This window comes from Haliotis asinina, unplaced genomic scaffold (assembly GCF_037392515.1).
Source record: "Haliotis asinina isolate JCU_RB_2024 unplaced genomic scaffold, JCU_Hal_asi_v2 scaffold_17, whole genome shotgun sequence".
In the NCBI taxonomy this organism is placed as follows: Eukaryota; Metazoa; Mollusca; class Gastropoda; order Lepetellida; family Haliotidae; genus Haliotis; species Haliotis asinina.
In genome coordinates, this window is record NW_027133889.1 from 546,127 (window position 1) to 573,209 (window position 27,083).

At 42.8% G+C, this 27,083-nt stretch overlaps 1 protein-coding gene across 1 annotated transcript; it reads left to right on the plus strand.

The window, feature by feature from the left end:
* Positions 1 to 257: 257 nt before the first annotated feature.
* On the plus strand, positions 258 to 26,925 carry LOC137269815 (leucine-rich repeat protein lrrA-like). Its single transcript, XM_067803653.1, has 2 exons — positions 258 to 326; positions 22,331 to 26,925. The coding sequence occupies exon 2, from the start codon at positions 22,372 to 22,374 to the stop codon at positions 24,763 to 24,765; it is 2,394 nt and encodes a 797-aa protein (XP_067659754.1). The 5' UTR covers positions 258 to 326; positions 22,331 to 22,371; the 3' UTR covers positions 24,766 to 26,925.
* The last annotated feature ends 158 nt before the right edge of the window (positions 26,926 to 27,083 follow it).

A 27,083-nucleotide genomic window follows, 5' to 3' on the forward strand; every position in this document is an offset into this window, starting at 1 on the left:
TCGGTACAATTTACCTGGCGAATGTGTTATGCTTTGTTTACCGGTAAATGGTTTTACGCGACCATGTCGAGCTCGGTCCACTATAGAAGGGTGACAATGGACTTGTGTGGACCTGTTGCTAGCTCGGCGCTGTGCTTATGACGGTACTCCACAATAGAACAATGACGGCGTATCGAAGAGGGCCGGGTACACACGGCGAAAGCTAATAGGTGATCGCTGATCAACCGCTAAGAAGATTGACTGACTGATTTGCAGGTGGAATTATGAGAGAAGATCTTTGCGGATCCTAAGAAGGAATACAGGGATTTAAATCGGTCTTGTTTCAGGTGAGTTAACATAGTGTGATTTACTCTAATTAGACACTTTGGGATGTAGGTCACTTGTCATTGACAACGCCTCCCTGTAATGACAAGCATGTACTGTATATGTACATGGTTACTATACATGAATACGGTACGTGGATTTCTGAAGCACATATGTCAGACCCTGAAGTGAAAATTCGTTTGAAGAAGATGAAAATAACAATGGTGTTGTTTTATGTACTAAACCAATAAACGATGGTCACTATTGGTATGTATATTTATGTTTATACTTGTATTCAATTACTGGTTTCCAAATAGCCAAATAACGACGTGTTTCTATCCACGTTTATGAACATATACTTAAAAGTGCCACACACACATATGTTGTATCTCTTCTCTCTTTTGTCGACCCGTGAAGGTCCCGGGGTAGAAAAGGCCATCAACAACCCATGCTTGCTATAAAAGGCTACTATGCTTGTCGTAAGAGGCGACTAACGGGATCGGGTAGTCAGACTGGCTGTCTTGGTTGACATGTGCCATCGGTTCCCATTTGCGCAGATCGATGCTCATGTTGTTGATCACTGGGTTGTCTGGTCCAGACTCGATTATTTACAGATTGCCGCCATATAGCTGGAATATTGCTGAGTGCGGCGTATAACTAAACTCACTCACCCACTCTCTCCTTTGTGACTTTCTTATAATCCCTTCTTTCCAGTTTTGCTCTCTCTCTCATTTTCTTCGTCATTGTCAATTCCCTCATCTCTCTCTTTTCATCGATCGTGATTGAGACACCTTTATCATATCCGTAAATCTGTTTTAACGGTAAATTGCTGATATATGGGACAGCTTATTTGCCGACATTTCTTACAAGGGGTTTGGTCTTGTTTACACACACTTGTGTCTGTAGCGGACAGATTTATTGGGATCGCCTCTGTACATAAAAGTCACGTGTATTGATTGATACAACCATGTCGTTGTGCGTGTGGATACTAAGCGTTTTTAGTACTGCAATTTATCACATGTCCATTGTATTAAAAGCAATTTTAATGAGATTTTACTTCACACTTCACGCTAGTTCACGTCTGTTGTGTAAGGGTTTCCTTCTTACTCGGCATACTGTCTGTTCTGAAAGTGTAACTTAGCAAAGCCTCGTTTACTTCATCCTACGTTTCACTGCATGAACGTACATTTTATTACGTTCAACACACGCGCACGCACGCGCGCGCACACACACCATCAATTTACTAACATTGCAGAAGTTTCAAAACTTTACTTTCCTCACCCCATCTTTATGTAACCAGTTGCCACCTTTACTCTCTCATCCTTTACTTAGTTATCTCAACTTTACTTCCCCAAACCCCAACTTTACTCATCCATACACTCACCTCACCTCACCTCACCTTTACTCACCTCACCTCACCTTTACTTACCTCACCCCACTTTTACTCACCTCACCCCGCCTTTACTTACCTCACCTCACCTTTACTTACCACACCCACCTTTACATACCTCACCCCACCTTTACATACCACACCCTACCTTTACTTACCACACCCACCTTTACATACCTCACCCCACCTTTACATACCACACCCCACCTTTACATACCACACCCCACCTTTACATACCACACCCCACCTTTACTTACCGCACCCACCTTTACATACCTCACCCCACCTTTACATACCTCACCCCACCTTTACATACCACACCCCACCTTTACTTACCACACCCACCTTTACATACCTCACCCCACCTTTACATACCACACCCCACCTTTACATACCACACCCCACCTTTACTTACCACACCCACCTTTACATACCTCACCCCACCTTTACTTACCACACCCACCTTTACTTACCTCACCCCACCTTTACTTATTATAGTAATTATCTCTCCCAACTTTAACTAACGCATCTTACACATCTTACCCTTGCCGTGGGTTTCATTAAACACGTTAACCGACATGCATGCTCGTTGCAGGTGCACATGCTTGCATTTAACTTTCGCGCTGTAAAATGACTGATTTTCATTATAGTGGAACCGCCATTTGTAGAGAGTGTCGTTTCCACACTCATATTGTCACCGCATCCACAGTACACCTGTCTAACCCCATGTCGTTCCCATCCGAGGCACGTGCATTGTAAAGTAACTATAAACCAGCATATCATGTCCTCAACTAATTGCTCACTTATAACCACATTAACTGTAGTATCATACATCCAACAAGCCTAAATTTACAGCGGTAGCAGTACACCTGTCTAACCCCAAGTCGTTGCCATCTCACACACGAACGTTCTGAAATGGCTATAAACTACCTTAGCATGTTTTCACCTAATTGTTCACCTATGACCACTCTTTTGTAGCATCATACAACCAACAACCCTAAATTCACGGCATTTCCAATTCATCTGTTTACCCCGCCCTGTCTACACCGCCACCCCCTCTACCTCTACCCCTACCCCCTACATCGCCTGTATCAGCTGTCATGCCATGTGTCAAGGCAACGTCCTGTTTACATTGCCGATATATAGGTAGTCAAGGAACCACCTCAACTGCCGAGCCTCGAGCATGTTTGATCTCCGAGATTTGCCGTATCAATGATGCCCCAGGAGTACGCTCTGATTGATGGAGCTTCTCAATATGTATGGTGATCCGTAGGGAATATCACGGAATTACCTGATTGCTCTTTATATTAGATGCGACAAACCCATGTCACTGCTGGACTTCTCAATATTGCTTTGTTGTCAGTCTGTGACACATGAATTAATAACTTGGTGATATTCCCGAAGGAGATATAAATAATATTCGACACTGTTGGTTTATGGGTTTGCTAGGAGGAGAGATATAGTGAATTACCGTTAGCCGAGGGGGATATGACCAATGTCAGATGGAGGATGGCACGTGAAAACGGCCTGGTAAGGCTGCATATAAAAAAAATAAATGTTTCTCGAGCACATCTTTACATCTTTTTCGAACGTGACGAGGGCGGTAGGACTTTCTACAAAATTTTGATAGAAAAAAAAAGTGACGAGGCAGAAACATTTATAAAACATATTTTATTTTTTCTCTCAGAAATACAGCTTGGAAAGTTTAGCACGTGTTAGTGAGCAATAAAAAAAAAACTGTTACGCGCAAAAGTAAAGGTGACGCGCCGATGCCCGAGAAACATTTTTCCTTTTTTTGATTTAGCCTTATGTTTCTTTCTTTGTTGTTCACCGCCACACTCAACAATATTCCAGCTATGTGACGGTGGTATGTAAATAATTCAATAATCAAGAACAGCATGAGTATCGATCTACGATTGCGATATGAATATGAGTTTAGTTTTACGCCGCACTCAGCAATGTTCCAGCTATATGGCGGCGGTCTGTAAATAATCGAGTCAGGACCAGACAACCCAGTGGTCAACAGCATGAGCATCGATCTGCGCAAATGGGAACCGATGACATGTGTCAGCCAAGTCAGCCAGTCTGACAAGCTTGGGTTACTGCAAAACAAGGCTAGCTATTCTCGAAACGTTCGTAGCCGAACTTCTTAAACCCATTCTTAACCCACTTTACTACGATCAAAGTTAAGAATTCTTAGGGTTACGAACGTTTCGAGAATAAGGGCCCAGTTCGATCCCGAATCTTTACGGGTCTCAGGTTATGTTCGGGTATTGTAATCAGCCATTGTGTTCAACAGATGCCCTTTATGCTAAATGTGTTCGAGCAGTTGTGCTGGTAGTCTCCCACCTTTGATGGATTTCCATCTTGGGGATAGAAGAAAATAAGGGTTTCCAAGACACAACGTCATCAGTCAGTTATATTACTAAAATACTGGATAAAATATGAGGTACATATTCAGCATCATCTGTGACGTCATGCTTGCATATGACGTAACGTATTCTTCTCTGACGTCATTTATGCTTATTCGAATAATTAACAAAAATACGTACATACGACGGGTTTACGTTGGAAAACTCGTCGTAATTGCAAGATCGCGTTTTGTCCTGAACAGAGTTCCGTAGTTTTTATCAGTGGTATTGTCTTGTATTAATCCTCAGTGATAAAATAAATCCTTCCTGAACCCGGGCTGACAGACGCGTGTTCATATTGATTTGTGTCAGTGGATTTACACAAGCAAATTGTAGACCGCCGTTGTTCTAGATAATAACTCAGGATTACTCTTTTTCGTGAAGGGCAGGGGATATCGTGGCTTATTTTTGGACGGGTTTATCATACCCAGCATTTTTAATATCACAAAACTTTATCGAGTCCAGAAAAAATAGATTAACTGCAATTATAACACTTTTGTGGATACGATAAAACGCGCACCTGACCGATATGTGGTGAGTGAGTTTAGCTTTACATCTCACTCAGTATGCCGGCTATGTGGCGATGGTCTGTAAATAATCGAGTCTGCAGCAGACAATCCAGTGATCAACAACATGAGCATCGTGCATTTGGGATGCGATGACATGTGTGAACCAAGTCGAAGAGCTTGACCAGCCGATCCAGTTAGTGGCTCTTACGACAAGCACGGGTTACTGAAGATAAATTCTAACCCGGAACTTCACGGCTGCCGATATTTGGATGTAGTGCCGAGCAAAAGAACGTAAACACCCATTTGGCTGAAAATGAAACATTCAAATGTCAATGTCTTGGATATGTCTTATGTTTGTACAGTTTCGGTGATTTTTTTCAAGGTAATAAAAATATTGAAAACGTTCGTTATTATCTTCAAGTGTGTCCCTTAATATTGCTATTAGTTTCGGTAACTTAATTCTGAAAATTTACGCATGCATATCGATATGAAAATATTTCAAATAGACATTACACGTATGCTGTTAGGAAGGGCTTCGTGAAAATTATAGCTTTTGTTAAGACGTGTGTTACAGTGCACATTTTGTCATAATGCTCGTTGGCACTAGGACTCCACGATGAACAGATTAGTGGCTTGAAAATATCACTAGAAGCTCTTCCTGCGTTGAGCTCGAGAGCGGTATATGTGATGCAAATCAAGATTTATATGTAGCTACGCATGTCAAAGTGGACATTTATCTGCATGGAGTCTATAACCCGCAATGAAAACAAAATAAGCAAGTTTTAATACCCACCATGAACTCTAAATGATCCTTTCATCAATTAACATCTCAATACGTGTGCAAAAGCTCCAATACGTGACATATACTTTACAAATTACCCATTATACATACAAGATAAACATTACCCCTCTGTCACCCCATACCACCGTATTTGATCTATCAGAAATACAATACGCCTTGCTTTCACATGAGGATTTCATTACTGACTTCAGGCCCCAGCTTTTGTTGACTCAGCACTTTTGACAATGTCCCACGGAGTGGCCTTGACCTTTGTGATCAGTGAAGGGGAAGTGGGGTTTACCGTTTTATTGTCAAATGAATATATGTCTGTTAAAGAGACAGGTTTGGTGATCTTGGGCCTTGTATAAAACATCGATACATACAGTGTGCATGTGACGTCACGTTCCAAAATTAACGTCGGTCCGTGGGTCCGAAACCGACTGAAAACCACCGCTTTTGTTTTCTGCAGGTTTCATCCCTAAAAACAAAGCGTATTAATTCCATGTTAAAGTATGGTGGGGTCTACACATTCTGATCAGGACCCACACCTCTTCAGTGGTTCTGGGTCCATAGGGTCTGCAGCCTTTCGGGGCTAAACACTGCGCTACATCAAAGAGATCCGCGATATTCACTTCCATTCAATATTTGTCTCGCGAGTAGTACCAATGCCTCGTTTTGAACGACTTCGGGAAACTCGATAAACGGTTCAACCCGATTTTGCATTTATGTATATGTGAAAATCTTTCGCGATGCATTACTCTTCTATCGCAGTCCTCGAGAGTCGAATTATGGCTGTTTCTGACATTGCGCAAGGAGTCGATGTTAACAATGCTGGCTCTATCAATTTACTTACATGCACAAATGGATATGTCGGTAATGGTTGTATTCCAATGCAAAACATATACTGAGTCGAAAAATAAACTTCACAAACTGTATTTTTTTTAAAAAAATGAATATTTTTTTTCTCTGATGATACAGCTATGTATCCGAAATGGGATGACTATCTTTCGACTCTAGAAACACCCACTCAAACCCATCCATTCGTCGTACAAATGACGTTAGTGCCAAGTCAGGTTTTACACGTGCAATCGATCACGTGATCTTCGCATCGAAGTTTGAAGTTTTCTTCATTTACACGTGTTTGCATTGGCCTCAAGAATTGAAAAGACACTTTTTAAGCCACAGTTCTAACGGTACTATAAATGCCACGATTGTCAAAGGTGCAATGTGAACGTGCCGTTGGCATGTTGCAAGCGGGAAGATCAGTCATTGGCGTCGCAAGAGCAATGAGACGCAGCCGTCGTACTGTGTATGACTTGCGATGTCGTCTACAACAATCTGGCACAACTTCTGATCGCCCAAGTTCGGGTCATCCACGTGTGACGTCACGAACAGAAGACCATCAAAGTGTCCTACGTCACATACGTGACAGATTTCTGCCGGCGACACGAACCAAGGCTGAGATGTTTAGAGGTCAGCGGTCCTTACAGACAATTCTAATTCGGTTGCAGGCTGCCAATCTCCATTCTCGACGTCCAATATGTGACTTGACGTTCTGTATACCCATGTTTTGGAACGGCAATTTGAGCTAATGAAACTGATTGTGGCACTGTCAGTGTATCCAGTACACCACACAGGTCACAGCAATGAAATAATAACAGTTTAACCATCTTACCATCTCTTGTTCTTGTGTATTGCCCTGAAGAAAGAATGTGAAGTTTCATTATGACTCAGTATATAACTACATGAATATGGCAATCTTATCAAAGCAACTTCACCTGTTGCAGTTCCGTTAGAAGCAACATTTCCTGTCACCATATATGCCTGTAATATCGCCATGCATATGTATACACCCGTGACCATTCGGGTTGGTCTACAGTAGTGGGTGAGTTTAGGTTTACGCCCCACTCATCAATATTCCAGCTATATGGCGGCGGTTTGTAAATAATCGAGTCTGGACCAGACAATCCAGGGATCATCAACATGAGCATCGATCTGTGCAACTGGGAACCGATGGCACGCGTCAACCAAGACAGCCAGTCTGACTACCCGGTCCCTTTAGTCGCCTCTTACGACAAGCATAGTCGCTTTTCATGGTATACAGTAAGCCATGGCCATGCTTGTGGTAAGAGGCGACTAACGGGATAGAGTGGTCAGGGTCGTTGTCTAGGTTGGCACGTCCCTATGGCGTTAACCCATGGCCATGTTTGTGGTAAGAGGCGACTAACGGGATAGAGTGGTCAGGGTCGTTGTCTAGGTTGGCACGTCCCTATGGCGTTAACCCATGGCCATGCTTGTGGTAAGAGGCGACTAACGGGATAGAGTGGTCAGAGTCGTTGTCTAGGTTGGCACGTCCCTATGGCGTTAACCCATGGCCATGCTTGTGGTAAGAGGCGACTAACGGGATAGAGTGGTCAGAGTCGTTGTCTAGGTTGGCACGTCCCTATGGCGTTAACCCATGGCCATGCTTGTGGTAAGAGGCGACTAACGGGATAGAGTGGTCAGAGTCGTTGTCTAGGTTGGCACGTCCCTATGGCGTTAACCCATGGCCATGCTTGTGGTAAGAGGCGACTAACGGGATAGAGTGGTCAGGGTCGTTGTCTAGGTTGGCACGTCCCTATGGCGTTAACCCATGGCCATGCTTGTGGTAAGAGGCGACTAACGGGATAGAGTGGCCAGGGTCGTTGTCTAGGTTGGCACGCCCCTATGGCGTTAACCCATGGCCATGTTTGTGGTAAGAGGCGACTAACGGGATAGAGTGGTCAGAGTCGTTGTCTAGGTTGGCACGTCCCTATGGCGTTAACCCATGGCCATGCTTGTGGTAAGAGGCGACTAACGGGATAGAGTGGTCAGAGTCGTTGTCTAGGTTGGCACGTCCCTATGGCGTTAACCCATGGCCATGCTTGTGGTAAGAGGCGACTAACGGGATAGAGTGGTCAGGGTCGTTGTTTAGGTTGGCACGTCCCTATGGCGTTAACCCATGGCCATGCTTGTGGTAAGAGGCGACTAACGGGATAGAGTGGCCAGGGTCGTTGTCTAGGTTGGCACGTCCCTATGGCGTTAACCCATGGCCATGCTTGTGGTAAGAGGCGACTAACGGGATAGAGTGGTCAGAGTCGTTGTCTAGGTTGGCACGTCCCTATGGCGTTAACCCATGGCCATGCTTGTGGTAAGAGGCGACTAACGGGATAGAGTGGTCAGAGTCGTTGTCTAGGTTGGCACGTCCCTATGGCGTTAACCCATGGCCATGCTTGTGGTAAGAGGCGACTAACGGGATAGAGTGGTCAGGGTCGTTGTCTAGGTTGGCACGTCCCTATGGCGTTAACCCATGGCCATGCTTGTGGTAAGAGGCGACTAACGGGATAGAGTGGCCAGGGTCGTTGTCTAGGTTGGCACGTCCCTATGGCGTTAACCCATGGCCATGTTTGTGGTAAGAGGCGACTAACGGGATAGAGTGGTCAGAGTCGTTGTCTAGGTTGGCACGTCCCTATGGCGTTAACCCATGGCCATGCTTGTGGTAAGAGGCGACTAACGGGATAGAGTGGCCAGGGTCGTTGTCTAGGTTGGCACGTCCCTATGGCGTTAACCCATGGCCATGCTTGTGGTAAGAGGCGACTAACGGGATAGAGTGGCCAGGGTCGTTGTCTAGGTTGGCACGTCCCTATGGCGTTAACCCATGGCCATGCTTGTGGTAAGAGGCGACTAACGGGATAGAGTGGTCAGAGTCGTTGTCTAGGTTGGCACGTCCCTATGGCGTTAACCCATGGCCATGCTTGTGGTAAGAGGCGACTAACGGGATAGAGTGGTCAGGGTCGTTGTCTAGGTTGGCACGTCCCTATGGCGTTAACCCATGGCCATGCTTGTGGTAAGAGGCGACTAACGGGATAGAGTGGCCAGGGTCGTTGTCTAGGTTGGCACGTCCCTATGGCGTTAACCCATGGCCATGCTTGTGGTAAGAGGCGACTAACGGGATAGAGTGGTCAGGGTCGTTGTCTAGGTTGGCACGTCCCTATGGCGTTAACCCATGGCCATGCTTGTGGTAAGAGGCGACTAACGGGATAGAGTGGTCAGAGTCGTTGTCTAGGTTGGCACGTCCCTATGGCGTTAACCCATGGCCATGCTTGTGGTAAGAGGCGACTAACGGGATAGAGTGGCCAGGGTCGTTGTCTAGGTTGGCACGTCCCTATGGCGTTAACCCATGGCCATGTTTGTGGTAAGAGGCGACTAACGGGATAGAGTGGTCAGAGTCGTTGTCTAGGTTGGCACGTCCCTATGGCGTTAACCCATGGCCATGCTTGTGGTAAGAGGCGACTAACGGGATAGAGTGGCCAGGGTCGTTGTCTAGGTTGGCACGTCCCTATGGCGTTAACCCATGGCCATGCTTGTGGTAAGAGGCGACTAACGGGATAGAGTGGTCAGAGTCGTTGTCTAGGTTGGCACGTCCCTATGGCGTTAACCCATGGCCATGTTTGTGGTAAGAGGCGACTAACGGGATAGAGTGGTCAGGTCGTTGTCTAGGTTGGCACGTCCCTATGGCGTTAACCCATGGCCATGCTTGTGGTAAGAGGCGACTAACGGGATAGAGTGGTCAGAGTCGTTGTCTAGGTTGGCACGTCCCTATGGCGTTAACCCATGGCCATGTTTGTGGTAAGAGGCGACTAACGGGATAGAGTGGTCAGAGTCGTTGTCTAGGTTGGCACGTCCCTATGGCGTTAACCCATGGCCATGCTTGTGGTAAGAGGCGACTAACGGGATAGAGTGGCCAGGGTCGTTGTCGAGGTTGGCACGTCCCTATGGCGTTAACCCATGGCCATGCTTGTGGTAAGAGGCGACTAACGGGATAGAGTGGTCAGAGTCGTTGTCTAGGTTGGCACGTCCCTATGGCGTTAACGCATGGCCATGCTTGTGGTAAGAGGCGACTAACGGGATAGAGTGGTCAGGGTCGTTGTCTAGGTTGGCACGTCCCTATGGCGTTAACCCATGGCCATGCTTGTGGTAAGAGGCGACTAACGGGATAGAGTGGCCAGGGTCGTTGTCTAGGTTGGCACGTCCCTATGGCGTTAACCCATGGCCATGCTTGTGGTAAGAGGCGACTAACGGGATAGAGTGGTCAGAGTCGTTGTCTAGGTTGCCACGTCCCTATGGCGTTAATCGATGGTCATGCCGTTGATCACTTGATTGTCCGGTTCGGACGCGGTTATTTACACTCCTCCGCCATAATATTGCTGAATGCGACATAAAACTAAACTCACTCACTCATGCAAATATCCGACATTGATTTCCAGCATTGGTGCAGTGTCTGAACTGAGTGTTAACCATGTCGTTACCGCGGTGTCGAGTTGACAAAGGCGTGGTCGAAGTCTAAGTGCGTCATGTTGTTAATACAGTGCTGTAAAGACGTTATAGAGCACTCGGGTTTACTCAATTACTGAATTTGTCATGTGTCGTGGGTATTGCCGCTCACGGCCTGTCAATTACAGTTTATTCACCGAACATTACTATTCCGATATACATCAACGTACTGTAGTGAAAATGACAATGATTATACACTACGGAGAGACAAACAATATTTAACATATTTTGCTACATTGAGAATAATTTCATAATCTTTACTGGATACCAGTAACTTATTAAAACAAGTAGTAGTGTTCAGAAAAGGCAAGATTTATGACGTCAACTTCTTTATTGTGAATAGCACGAAGTTTTGCAATGTATGCTTGCTCGTTGATCAGGCATACGCTCCGAAGCGTCGTCATATTCACAACAAAGAAGTTGACATCTAAAAATCTTGCTTCGCTTACGCATTGCACTTCTAAATTCCCTTCAAACCCTAGTAGAAGGGTTATCAGAAAATCTAGATGGTAATACTATATATACTCCTCATCAAACAAACAGTGACTAACAGCCTCAACTACCTTATCATGACAATTCTTATAGAAACACAAACATCTCGATATATCTATCTATCTATCTATCTATCGATCTATCTATCTATCTATCTCTCTATCTGTCTGTCTGTCTGTCTGTCTGTCAACGATTGGGCAACTCTTTAATTATGGATCATTTTGATATGTTTTTGAGTGGTGTTTCATCATTTTCCGATTTCAAAATCACAGACACTCACGGAACACGTGCGTGATGTCCGCTTTGCGAATATGAGCAGTGGCGATTGTATTGAAATGATGAAATCAGGGAAATGATTATCCCGACTACATAGCTCCCACCTGTGATGAAAACTTAATCTAACATACACACGTGGCGTGTTTGCAATGTTCAGCTATTGTCATGGTAACGATGAGTCCCATGTGTAGGTGCGCGCGTGTCCTGCTGTCACTGGAGAATGGTTTCTGATTCGTGTAATGTAGGGGTTAAGTTAAAATCGTGCTAGTGAATAATTATCACAGTATTTTTGTTATATATGATTATAACCGCCAGTGGTGTCTCGTGCACGTTTAGGGCATCTTCTGTTCCACGGTAAAGGCCAAGTTTGTGTTCTTGAAGTTGGAATGAGTGCGCGTGCTGTGCTTTGACGGAGAGGTGTTCACATTAGCTTTTAGTTTGCTCACCGATCCGTACTATTCAATTTTGTTTGAATAGAAACATGTTTAAAACAGTTTTATTTTACGCGGGTCTGACAAGTGTGAGTGAGTGAGTTTAGTTTTACGCCGCTTTTAGCAATATACCAGTAATATCACGGCGGGTGACACCAGACAATGGGCTTCACATCTGGGGATTCGAACCCGGGTCTTCGGCGTGACGAGCGAACGCTTTAACCACTAGGCTACCCACCGCCCCCTTTGACAAGTGTTTCAAATATATATCAGTTTGATGCCTTGTTTTAAAATAGTGCTAGAAAGCATTAACATGATCAGAGCGAATCCCACGATGCGAGATTTCTGAGATTTCTCTCTCTCTCGCCTCTGTACGAAAAGAACTATCTTCATCTGGCCAAGTCGTGTATAAAATCGCGAAATAGAAAGTCCGTATGCGTTGCCTGTCATGCAACCGCGAAACGATTACCAGGTGCAGATCCCGGATGTACATTCAGTGGAATGAACATTTCAAAGTTGGGGATTCTCAAATGTCAATGGGAAGTACAGCTATACAGTCTCGGTCATCTACATTCCAGTATGTTCTGTCGTTCAGGTTGCAATCTAAATTGAAAACTTTGTCAAGATCTTCTTTAACACGTACTTTGCTAAATGCCAAGTCCCAGTAATCTGTAGTTCGCGAAAGCTGCCTTCTGATTGGCTAAGGCCGACCTCCAGTTTCTAATTTCATTGGTCGGTCACTATTCGCGAAAAGATATGACCGTAGGTCTGAGGTGAACCGGAACTAATATTCTTTTACCTCTATTGTGGTATTGAGAAGACCAAGATAGTGATAAGAAACTATGATAAAATTGTGGTAAATTCCTACCCATCGCGCCTCCGACAAAACGTTCAATTCCAGTTCAAATCCAAAAATTGTACAATTTCTGAAGGTTCTCAAATGTTTTACTGCGTGCGGACTTCCGGTACTATGAGGATCTTGTCAATTACAAGACTAGAATTACAAGAATACTTTATATCCGAACGCTAAAAGGCGCCCAAACCATGTATCCTTTAAGGTATTATGACTAAAATGATCCTGTGTAATGAAACGTGACGCCATTACAAACTTGATTAACCCGACCAACAAGCATGTCAATGCATGTATAAGTCAAATGCATCAACCACAAAGGACAGTAACACTACCTATTAATTACTCTACGAAACAAACCGTTTCATGTTACCTAATTTGTAACAGGAACTGCATCGCGGCGATTACTTTACCGTTACCTATAACGGATCATGCTGAATTATCTCTGATCCGCTTATAATACCCTCCTGTCTCATGTTAAACGCTTAACAAAAGACGTTGGAGAAACGTCAAGATGTAGGTTGTAATCTGCTCCCCTGAAATCCACTACTGAATAATGAATTACTAGGTATGACAGCTGGGTTTATAGTTCGATGACCTGTGTCTAATCTCGGTTCTGGGGCGGTGGGGTAGCCTAGTGGTTAAAGCGTTCGCTCGTCACGCCGAAGACCCGGGTTCGATTCCCCACATGGGTACAATTTGTGAGGCCCATTTTCTGGTGTCTCCCGACGTGATATCGCTGGAATATTGCTAAAAGCGGCGTAAAAACCAAACTCACTCACTCACTAATCTCTGCTCTACGCTAAACCAAGAATAAGACAAATAGATAGTTCCCATACAGTATTATTTAGATTTTTCCTACCTGGTTAACATATCGATTTTGCACCGATCGGAATGTCACATAATTGATTTCTGTAATTTAAGTAAATATATTGACTTTGTAACGGTGTCATTGATCGGAAAATCGATATTGTTTAATCTTGGCATAGACGGTATTGGCTGTTTATGAGAGATGTGTATTGATATTTATTTGTTTATTATTCATGCATATTTTTTCAATCTGTTACTGAATATTTATGGTCTTTAAATGGTATTCATGACTTTTATAAAGGCGTGTGTGTTCGATGTCTGAAATAACTAAACATAAAATATATATAAAGCGGGTATCATCTGAAGCCAAAAAGGCTCTTGGAAAATGTCTATTTTATGTGAGGGCTTATATATACCATTTGGAAAAGTAGGCGAAATTAGATTTACAAGATTGATAAAATGCAAATGATGAAGCCAAGGAGGAAACAGATGATGAAGAGAAAATGTGAAAATGTGACAATTTATTCCATTCCTTTGGAAATGTTTTATCTTTATGAATATATATTACTTTTGCTCATATATGCTTTGGCATTGGCTAGTGGTACTTGCCAAACTGAATATTCCCTACTTTTTTCAATGGTGTATTTCTTCTGTCCCATACTTGACACAGAAACATTATCCTTCAATAACGCCATGAAGTTTGGGATTAAATCATTCACCTGGAAGCATAAGCTGCAATTACATGAAGAGTTCTACCATCGTATTCTTTCAAACGTCCTAATCGGCGTGGCATTGCTGGGCTATTTGTTAAGTCTAGAATGGTCTTTGCATAGTACATAAAGTAAATACAGAACTGATGTAAATCATTCCCGCAGCACAAATATATAATAAATACAAATAAATGATTCTGTTGCTAAGTTATATCGTTCAGAATTCACATGTCCTTCTTTAATGATCTTGTAAACCGACACTAATAAACTCCCAGAAAATAAAGAGACCCTCATACACCCAGACTATCCCCAACACAAATACATATTTTCTTACTGCGAATCTTCAAGACACATTCAGTCTGTGAGATACTACTGTCTGGAGTATTGAAAATACACTGTCATTTATTCTTTGAATGTTTTGGTCGGATAGGTAGCCTAGTGGTTAAGGTGTTCGCTCGTCACACTGAAGTCCCGGGTTCGCTTCCCTACATGGGTACAATATTGCTGGAATAAAGCTTAAAGCGGCGCAAAATACAACTGACTGACTTATTCTGTCAATATCTGACAATGATACACAGCAATGCTACGTGAAATGTCAGTCTGACATAAACCTTGCTGGAGACTTGCCGTTATTTAAACGAGTGTGTGACACACACTACCACTACACATTAAACCTTATGCCGCCTGGGTAGCATGATATATATTTTCAAACAAAGTCACAAAAGCTCCTTAAACTCGAGTGTATATGTCGAGACACAATGGCAGGGTCAACCGCGTCTCGTCCCAATACAAGAGCCTTGGTGTTTATACATTAAAGTCAACAAGCCCTTGAACCTTGTTTTCTCTCAGTGGTTGCCATGAAACAAACGGCGCTTATATTGAGATCGCATGGATAGTTGAGGGTCAGGTCAGAATGCAGTGTTGTCCTGAGCAAAGGATCAGGCTAGAGTTGCCTGCTCTTGGCGACAGCCATGTTGAAATCATGATGGGTCTCAGTACGCCTGAGGGTTAGTGCAGTCTGTCTGAACCACAGCTTATACCATTCCTCACAGCCCTTTCTGCAATACAAGGGTCATGCATGAAGGAGAATTAGATAGATTTTCCGAAGTCATAGGTCACTTTGTTGTTTTTCAGTTTGAATGGGTTTTTTTATTATCAATATCAGAGACTATAAGCGTTAGTCTGAGAGTCAGAACTATTGATAGTCTAAGAATTGAACCTTGTGTTATGATTGACCAAAGTATAGCTTGAAAGAGTTACCCCCCTTTGTATGAACAGGAACCGCTGTTTGAATCCTAGAACCTGTCAGATCGTAATCCATGGTCAGTGAGCCCGTGCGTTTTAACCAAAGTCGTACACGTCATGTTTACTCTAACATCGCTTTGTGGAACAGGGCCATAAGGTCCAGTAAACGAGTCTATAATTCTCAGATAATGATTTCACGTGCACAGAAAATATTGAACTTATATGGTCAATCCCCGCTTGTCTTCCACAATATTTCACAACCTCAGTTTGTTTTCCACAGTAATCCTTATGTCTAGGTGAATCGATCCTACCTGAAACCCAACCAGCCCCGACACACTGTCGTTATCTCATGATAGTATTTAATCAATCATATTACACAAGATAGAAGAGCGGACTCAACAGGGGGCAGCGATACACACAGTATGAGATTCCACGCTCAGAATGAATCCTACAGCCTGACGGTAACCTGTGTGTATAATACTCAACCAGGGCTGCGTGTCCACGCGTACGTGTCCAGTCGAGGCCTCTAGCCATGCTACCGAGGTCCGACTGTATGCAATGGTATCTGTATTGGCTTATTATGTTTGATTGATACAGCGGGAATCAATACAGGTATAAAGCTCTGGGTGTTTGTTACTTGACATGGAAAGGCTGATGGACATGCGTCTTAGCAAGGATCCTTCTCCGGCAATGGATCATACTTAAATCTCGGTTCCTCAACTGTGTCAGTCGGCCTACTGTGACATCATCGCAAATACACCGGTAGTTCCATGGTTAGATTCTGAACTTCTGGTTCCATTACCAGCGTTCTTCGGCATTCAAAGAATTACAAAGGTATGTCACTTTTGATTCTGAACATGTTGATTTTTTAAAATTAAAACAAGTGAAGAATAACCAGCATCTTTATTGCAATAGATGCGACATTTTGGTGAAGATCCTAACACCGTTATCAAGCGATGCCCCGTGTCCCGCCTCTCATTCAAATACCGAAACGTCGCATCTATTGACATGGAAGTTATGTTTATTGAGGTGTTCCTGTTTATAATACCAGCATCTAAATGTCACTCAAAAAATACCTATGAACCCATCTATCGTATACTTTATTGTCACCATTTTTCTCTTGGTTCGTTTATTGGTTATTGAAGGTAGGTGATCCTATTTATAGTTAGCAACGTGGAAACCTGTGATCGTGGGTTCAATTCCATGCTCGGCACTATTACAGTAAGTCTTCTTGGTTTGTCAACACCAAGCCCGCGGTCGTTCTTTCCGTCAAAATGACCATCGTTTGAGATTTGCATTACTTCGGGGTTCCCTCCCACACACAGCTTACACTCCGTTATTCAATGAGGCAAATTTACAGCATGGCTGGAAGCCAAACTCTCTCTATCATTCCTACGTTTGTACACTGTGAGAAGCTATATGTATCCTGTATAAGATTTAGGATGTGTAGTTCAGTGATGATGGACGATTCATGTATATCATTTAAAGCAAGTGAGTCAGTGTAGTTTTACGCCGCTTTTAGCAATATTCCAGCAATATCACATTCTCTTCCCACAGTGGTTACTTGTCATATCTTCCTACGTAACCTCTGTTCTAATACGACCCTTTCATGGTGCGAGTATTCAAGACTCGTGATTGGAGGCAATCAGATTTAGTAGTGCAATCAGCGACCTTGTTTCAAAAGTGATCGTTCGCAAGATCTCGGTAATTTCCGGATGCATCGTGAAAACTAGAACCTCTTCCCGAGCGCGATACTCAAATGTTTCTTCTAGACAGAACTCAGTCATCTCATATTTGTTTCTCCACATTGCTTGCATTTGTCAAGTTAAATCTAGGTCGATTTAACACGTGTTCTGATTGGAAAGAAAAAAGGGAGATAAATCTGCTGCCATATTTTGCCTCTAGAGTATTTTATGAGAACCGCGAAATATGGCGGTATTAGAACAGAGGTTCGTAGGGAGATATGACAAGTAACCTCTGTGGGAAGAGAATGGCACGGCGGGGAACACCAGAAATGGGCTTCAAACATTGTACATATGTGGGGAATCGAACCTGGGTCTTCAGCGTGATGAGCGAACGCTTTAACCACTACGCTACCCCACCTCCCCTGTCATTTAAAGAATATCTAATGTGTGAGTGAGTTTAGTTTTACGCCGCTCCCAGCAATATTCTAGCATATTGCATCGCGTCTGAGCCAGGCCATGCAGTGATCAACAGTATAATCATTGATACACGCCACTAGAATACGGTGTCACGTGTCACCCAAGTCAGCGAGTCTGACCACCCGATCCCCTTATGTCAAGAATGGGTTACCGGAGATAAATTCTAACCCGCATTTTCTCGGGTTACGGCCCCAAACGAAGTAAAGTCAGTCGCCCCTTTAACTTTGTTTTAAAGGTAGACTGACATAATTTATTTGCATGCCACATTAGATCATATAAACAATTGGTTTAGTTCGCGACTGATGTATACTCTTTACAAACAAACGTAGATATAAGTATCTATAGTGTCAGAAGTAAATGACGATTAAGTGAATGTTACGGTATTCGGGTTTAGAATGAGGAAACTGAGATTTGAATATGCACCCGAAAGCACTGGAAAACGTGTAAACTCAGGCTTAAAATCCCAAGAAAACAATAGCTGTATTACCTGCGTCTTGAAACATTTTTTTTAAACAAAATGCACGCCGAGCAACAATGACCTCCCTCTCCGATCCCGAGCGGACACCATAAGCATACAACTCCCTCAAGCATCAATGCCTGGTTCTATTGTGCACACACTAACACGGCGTACAGACCACAATGACGTGGATATTGATAATACCAGCGTAAAATGACCTTATTCCAAATGACTGGTCGTAATTTTAAACAAGCCTGCTCCCTTTTTTGTCGAACTCAAGGACGGGTAGGTTTAACACCCTTGATAAAAAAGAGTGTGTGTGTGCGTGTGTGACAGAGAGAGAGAAACATTTCCAAAGTAATATAATTAATGTTCACATTTTCCCTTAATTTCTGTTCATCATCCATCCCCCTTAGCTTCATCAGTTTGCGTATTATCAATCTTGTAAATCCAATATGGTATACTGTTTTGAATGACATATATCGTAAGTGGTGTTCTGAAAAAAAAAACAACCCAAAAACTGTGAAATACACCTTCACGCATGAAGATTAAATGCAATGACGAAAGGAGTCATAATAGCTACTTACCTCACACAAACACATACACACACAATTACCTCTAAAAGCAGCAGGCATTTCTAGCCTAATTGATGACGCCCGCATCCCCGGAACTAATACATTTGACACATATTGCGCACTGGCCTTTTTACGTAACCGAGGTATTTAAGCGGGATTACAGTCATTAACGTACCACTAATACCACTGGTCACTACTGGCTACTGGTCATTTGGTGTTGGCGGACGGACAACACTCTGGCTAGAAGGTGACTGTCCGTATCGGCACAATGGCCTCAACATGTAAGTTCGTTTGGAATTGATACGTGTTTTAATATATCGCATTTCATAGCCTAAGATGTCGTAACCTTTCTCGTTGCCTTCGGACTGCCTATGTTACAGTATAGGAGGAACCAAAGCTACGAGAAAGGTTACTAAATCTTACGCATACGAGAGCTTACGCTTGAAACGGGGCCATGTAGTTGAAATTGGTTGGTGATTATGTCGGAAAAACCAACAATTTTGTATATCGGGTCGCATTTTTATGCGTACCTGATAGAGGAACTAATTGATTAAAAGAATTTCAGGGTATCGTGTGTAGTCGAAGTTTTGAAGGTCGGCATAACATCAGCTTCAGACATTGTTAAACTGTTACCGTTGAAGTATTGTTTTAGTGAGCAAAATAGTCATATCATGTTTAGACATGAAGCATGCGACTGACAGTTTGTCACGTCTTGCTTACGCTTCTGTGCGATTTTCAGAATTCCAACGTCGATACTATCGCTTGATTAGTTCTGGTAAAACAGATCTGTTGTCTATATCGGGTATTGTTACTCCAACCATTTGTGTCTGTTTAATAGATTGTCAGAGTGAAGTGAGTGGGGCGTAATCTTTGACAGATTGTTAGAGTGACGAGAGTGGGGCGTAATCTTTAACAGATTGTCAGAGTAACGAGAGTGGAGCGTAATCTTTAACAGATTGTCAGAGTAACGAGAGTGGGGCGTAATCTTTAACAGATTGTCAGAGTAACGAGAGTGGAGCGTAATCTTTAACAGATTGTCAGAGTAACGAGAGTGGGGCGTAATCTTTAGCATGTTGTCAGAGCAACGTGAGTGGGGCGTAATAGAGGTAATGAGGTACCCGATCCACAAATTGTTTGGAACGATACGATATTCGTAAGTCTATGATGAACAACAGAGTTGCGATAGACCGTAACCTTACGAACGCCTTGTGGATCTGGATCCAGATTAAATATACGCCATCGTACGTGGGTAGAAGGCTTGACATGTATAACCATTATTATCAGTATATTCATTATGATATGTCAGTCATTATTAATACTCTGGCGAACCGTATACATGTGTATATATTATTAAATGGAAATAGCCATAGAACAACATGGTTTTAGTTTTAAAGGTGAGGATTTATATTGCGTTGTTGCTTAAGTTGCTGATATCATTATTCTCGCTATTATTATTGTCACAATAATTAGCATTAATATTAGTCGCCACTATAACCTCACACACCTCGTAAATCTTATGAATATTATTTTTTCTTGTGTAATTATGATATAATTTACGTATTATTAGACTAATAAAAACAGGAGGACAATAACATCAGTATGACATCAATAAATTGACCATCAATGCAGATGAAATTAACATCGTTTATTATGTTTTGGATCGATCGCTCTACATAACGAGTTAAAACTGCAAATATTCCTTTGGCCCTTTGAAATATTTTCTAATGCGAAATCAAGTTTTGAAAGGAATAAGGGTCTCGGTATTCATATTCTGCTGCGCCTAAATAATGAATCTTTATTATTTCATGTTTAGCAACTACACCTCGTTTAGAGGGAAAAAAACCTTCATGACTTTAGAAATCATGAACTGTGTTGTGCTCAATAAATCATTTTAAGCTATGATTGCTCCACAAATAGAATGAAGGCGCTCGATTAATATCAAAGTCCGCGTACCTGTGAAGAGATAAAAGAACGAGTTGGCGCAATACATAGATAAGATACACACACATCGATAGCTCTTTGCCCTAAATCGATATTAGTTTTCTATTACCTGCCATAGTTTATCTGTATATCGGGTCCGGTAAAAAGTGTTACCTTTCTCAAAGCGAAGTCAGTGCAATTTGCGGGCAATAAATAACTGACATTTTAAGTCCCGCGTACAATCACGCTGTAAAGAAAGGTTGTGTATGGGTGCGTCAGTTGCTGAATAAAGGACACTCTTACAGCTACGTGTGTCAAGGTAGGACTATATCGGTCTTGAATAGACGTATCAGATGTAAACGACTGCGACATGTAGGTTACATGTAAGCACAGACGTTTCACTGCAATCATTCATGTAATGTCCTCGAGCGTCGCGATAGAATTTTCTAAAATCTATATTTCTGCACCGGTTTCGTTAAAATTTGAAATGTATGTTAATAGCTTCATATTAAAAGAATATATGATTGCAAAAGTTTTTAGTTTAAAAAATTGTCACAGTGGTTCGAATCCTTGATATTTAGTTACACATAAAAGTATCGGATCTGCACTTCACAGTAAATGCCTTTTTCAATACAGGAGTGTATATAGAATTAATACCCCATCAGTGACAGTATATACCATGATGGCAGTTTTAGGGTTACAAGTCCATGTGATCTGTTGCACAGAGCCCAATTTCACAAAGCGATCTTAGTGCTAAGGCTACGTTAATTCCTATATTTTAACACTGGCCTACGATTATCGTCGTGCTAAGATCGGTTTGCGCACGTGGGCCCAGAAGTTTAGGTATACCAGCTTGATTCTAGCCGTTAATCACCGTAAGCTTTTAAATCTTCACGCATTGAATTCACGGTAGGAAACATCTATGACGTATTATCGGGTAATTTGTCATGACACGTTCTAGTATTTGGAGTACTTTACTTGGCGACTTGATATGTGTGAATAACACCACTAGTAATTGTGAAGTAATACAGCTGCTTGTTAAGTACATAAGCGGATTTAATTATAGATTATACATATCACTGATACGACATTGAGCTCAGATGTATTACGTCGGACGTATCAACGTTAAGAGACAACGTTTAGAAATGTTTTGCCGCTGCACGATTTCATCTGAAGGAGAATGTGGGACGTCCTGATAGTCTGTTTGTTGTTAATGCTACGATGTTTATGATGCTTTGGTAGCGTGTCTGAACCGAACCAGAGAAGTGTGGCATTAGCCCGACATTTTTTGAAAATAACGCTTGTCTCAGAGAGAGAGAGAGAGAGAGAGAGAGAGAGAGAGAGAGAGAAAGAAAGAGAGAGAGAGAGAGAGAGAGAGAGAGAGAGAGAGAGAGAGAGAGAGTGAGAGAGGTATGGTGCGCATTTGGGATTCACTATAAGATTCGGCACATACATTTCATACACGCAGACACACGCGCACACAGACAATGTCAGAGACACGCAGACACACACGTGAACATCAGCACTCACACGTACACACACACGCACACACGCGCACAGCACACACACACATACACACACACTTAAACATGGTCGCTGATGATGGGCAACTCTTCTTTCTGTTTCTCTTTGATGACAACATACATCTGATTGCAGGTGCCCCAGTTCGACCTCGGTCAGTGCGAGCCAGTACCGCCATGAGTAAGAGAGGCAAGAAGAAGGATGAAAAGCCCCCTCCCGCCACCGGTCCGGGGAGCAAGATCGTCTCCCTACCCGACCCCCTCAAGAAGAACCACATCAAACGTTTGGGGGACGGGAAGGCAGTTCACCTCAAATTCGGCACGTGCAACATGAAAACGCTCCCCATCGAGATCTACGACAACGAGGAACTCAGTGCATTAACTCTTCGCTTCAACGCCGAGAACAACCGTCTGAAGAGGTTGCCAAAAGGTTTGGCCAATCTGGAAAACGTGGAGTACATAGATGTCAAGAACAATAACCTCACCTCCTTCCCTGGCTCAGTATCCAGGATGAAGAAGCTTGTGACGTTAGACATCACTAATAACAGTATTAAAAAGTTGCCTCCTTCTATACACAAATCCACTGGCCTTAGAACTTTGTATGCTCAAAATAACAGACTCAGAGCTTTGCCCAAGAATCTAGGAAAGTCACCATCTTTGACACATATAGATGTTTCGTTTAATCTGATCAAATCTTTCAAGAAGGGTCTGTATGAGGTGGCTGCGTTTGTGAACCTTGCAGGTAACAGAATTACGGAAATGCCCTCTGCTGCTGTTAAAAAGCCAAATATCAAGAGTATGGATCTTTCCTATAATGCAATCGCGTTTGTGCCGGAAAACATTGACAAATTGAGATGCTTGACCTGGCTTGATCTTTCCCACAATTCTTTGGATGAGCTTCCAGTGCAGGTGGGTATGGTGAAGTATCTGCACTATTTCAACGTATCGCACAATTCTATCAAAGTGCTTCCAGAGGAGATGTGCAGTCTTGGATACGCACTGGACACACTCAACGTTGCTGGGAATGAAATCACTGTTTTGCCAAATGATATCCATTTACTAAAGAAGCTCCGAGTTTTGGACGTCTCCGACAACCAGATTGAGTACCTGCCGACAGGGACGAAAGATCTGCCATGTATTGAAAGCCTCAATGTGTCAGGCAATCGCCTCAACTCCATGAAATTCGCAATATATTTGAAACAGTTGGAACATCTGTATGTGGCTAGAAATAAAATTGAAGTAATTCCCGATGAACTTCAGGAGATGAAGGCTCTTCAGACCCTGGATGTGTCGGGTAACGGGATCAGAGAGGTTCCCGAATCTCTTGGTAAGGTGACAACACTAAAGCATCTAAACATCGCTCAGAACAAGATCTCCATCCTCCCAGACAGTCTCGGCCAGGACCAAATCCTCATCACCTTGGATATCTCCTACAATAGGCTGGCAGCTCTGCCTGCTGACCTCCGAAAGGTCCGTAACCTGGAGAAGTTCCACATGAGCCATAACGAAATAGCAGCCATCCCCAAATCAATAGACTTCTTGTACCAGCTTCATTCGTTTGATGTCTCCAGCAACAGTCTGACTGAGCTGAACATCCCGAAACCATGTGCATACCTGTATCTGTCCGATAACCCGCTCACCGTCAACCCAACTGACTTACGCTCGCCTCTGGTTGTCATTGGTGACAAGGATCATCTACGGAACCTGTCTCATCTGGAGATTTGTAACCTCCAGCTTGATGAGATTCCTCCTGCTGTCTTCAACCTCCGACTCCTCCGCCATCTGGATATGTCAAAGAACAACCTGAAGTCGCTCACGGACGGCATTGCTAAGCTGAAGGCTCTGGAGAGCCTTGTGGTCAGCCACAACGAGCTAACCGATCTCCCGGACGGACTCACAATGCTGAAGAAGCTGAAACGTTTGACCGTGTCCAATAACTCCATAGCTGACTTCTCCCCTGGACTTCTGAGGCTTTTCTCGCTGGAGAACCTTGACATGTCCTTCAACAAGATGTGCCTCCTCCCCGATGACTTTGGTGACCTTAACAAGCTCATTAGCCTTGACCTTTCCAGCAATGAACTTTTGACCTTTCCACGTGACCGGATAGACGTCTTAGCGTCTCTGACCACGTTGAATGTTTCTTTCAACCATATTGACGAGATGCCAATGGGATTTCCGTATCTGTATAGGCTGAAGGTACTGAGAGCAAAAGGTAATGACATCAAGACCCTTCCAGGAGAGTTTGACAGGTTGAAGGCATTGGAGGTTCTAGATTTCTCTGATAATATTTTGGAAGCCCTTCCAGAGAGCATATGCAAACTCCCTGCTGTCCGAGAGGTGGACGTTTCCGACAACAAGATCGTCCTCGGATTCCCGAAGGCTTGGGAGAACCTTCGTGGCAGAGCTGCAATCACCTACTCGGACCAGTCGTCAAGTAAGACGAGGGAAGACAGGGACAGACCGAAGAAGCCAGAACCAGAGAAGAGCCCAAAGAGCAAGCGGAAGGGGAAGGGTAGTCCCCAGGGGGGAAGGAGGGGCAAAGGTGCAAAGTCCGCACCCCCAGGCAACTGAAGACACCTCACTGATCGATATCACCTCTCGGAGATTTATAACATTCGAAAAGCAGTGAAATATCCTTCTGTATAAAAGTGTTTGAAATGTGATAAAGCCTCGTTCATCAGTATCGACTACGATGCCTATCTGTAACGAAACTGTTTCATATATATACATTAGTGGACAGTATTGAAGAGGAGAAATATATATTCAAATCTGTGATAAAACAACAGATGCCAAGTTATTAGATAGGACGATTGTATGCTTGTGATATCTGGAAATAATTACTCAATTAGTGCTCAATGGCTGAACGATCAACATGTGTCACAACCATTGTTAAATGTGGTGACAATGTATTGCATCTTGTGTGCATTGTTAGTTTTTTTTACGTTCTTACATCCGTGTGATATTCATTGTATTATATTACCCTGGAGGTATATTTATACACATTTATAGCATTACATGTTCGGGGAACCATGGTGATTTGAACCACTCACTAAATGAGTCATTTGTGGGTAAGGTTTCACACTTACATGACTGGAGATTTTTTAACATTGACGAATGACAGTGACGCTTCCATGCAAAATATATTATTTATGTTTGGTTTCTTTCATATTGGGGTGGAGTTGACAGCGCTGTTCCGTCATTAACATTCCTGGGTCATGTTCTCATTAATGATATAAATCATTTTGGTATATAACCGATGGAGAAGGATCTTTATGGATGAACCATACACAACCATATCATATTAGCATAAAGCCCATACTCTGCTTCAAACAACACGTGCCATGCATCAACGAATCGGATTATATGCACATCAGGGATCATGAATATTCAAAGCATTCCTTTCTCTCGAAACAACATGAAACTATACAAGCGAAACAATGTCCAGTTCCTAGGCAACCTTCACCCCTGTGTACGCATGCGCCATCTTGGGGTAAGGTCGTGATTTCTGTCTTGACTCGAGCACCTCGTTTTGAAAAGTAGCGTTAAACTGACAGTCACAATGAATCATTGATAACACTGCGGACATTTTCTAACAACGTTTCCATTTGACAGCTTCATTTACTTGAGCTGTTCCTAATGGCGGAACACCAACTGGACCCCACACGCATTGCCCGTGAACACGCAAATGTCCCATTAAAGTTCGATGCCAAAGTTACTGACACCATAAACAACTGATTGTTTGTAAGCGTTGCCTTAGAGACCTACGTTGTATGATGACAACATTCTCTTTGACATCGAGAAAAATCGTTGACAGTCGGTCACCGCTTTTCGTTAGATATCAAATGTGCCTTGATCAACGGGCTCAAGTTTGTATTAAAAAACACCGAGTTCTCATTAACTGGAGTTAAATTCAAGGTGCGAGACGATAAGCAATGATATGGTCAGTTAATTTATGTCGAATTACTAATATCTCGATTTTCTGTGGTTCCCAATAGTTATAGTTGACGCAGTTATTCTGCATTTGAAATGATACAATTTGTGTTGAAATTTTAATTATTTGATTTTACCATAATGTTTTCGTTTAAATGTTGCTACATCCGCAATGTCATTCGCGTTTATGTTTCTCCCACATGTATAAATCACCCCGTATTCACAGCTATCCGTGAAGGTATACCGTAAAGGTATGTATTCAATACTGTGAAGTGCCCCCCAAATTCACCACTACAGCAAGCAAACCTGTGATACGCCTTGTTACCCTGTACAAACACTGCTATTTTTACATGGTTTTGTATGGTGTTGATGTTGTCCATCCGTCCATGGTGAAAATTTCGTTAGTCATCTGTAAATACTGACGTGACATTTCTGTATGTCTTTCTCTTCATGCCTTTGAAATTATTGTCACTGGTTTTCCAAGCGAACGATATTCAATCTTTAGGTGAGAAGGATACTTTCTTGAATTACTACTCGTGTCCTTTTGAAATACAGGCATTGTTTCCTGAAAATATTGTACTCAATTTGAGAAAGCAGAAAAAATGATATAATTAAGGGCAACTTTTACCTTCAGTTATTTTATTTGTTAATTGTTGCAGCTAAATGTCATATCTTCCTTATTTTGTTACCGTTTCCTAACACAACAGGTGTTTGTAATTGTTTCCGTCTTTGTCTTTTGATATTGTGGTTTGGAATAGGTCTATATTGTATACTTCAGAAATAATAAATAAGCTTTTCATTGAGGCGCAGTTGCTTATGTTTCGTTCAGTAAACTCAAAACCACATGGTCACTGGTCTACAATGTACACAGTGTTACGCTGGTTTTAGCAGTATTCCAGTACTATCACGGCAGGGGACACCAGAAATGGGCTTCACACATTGTCCCTGTGTGGGGTGAG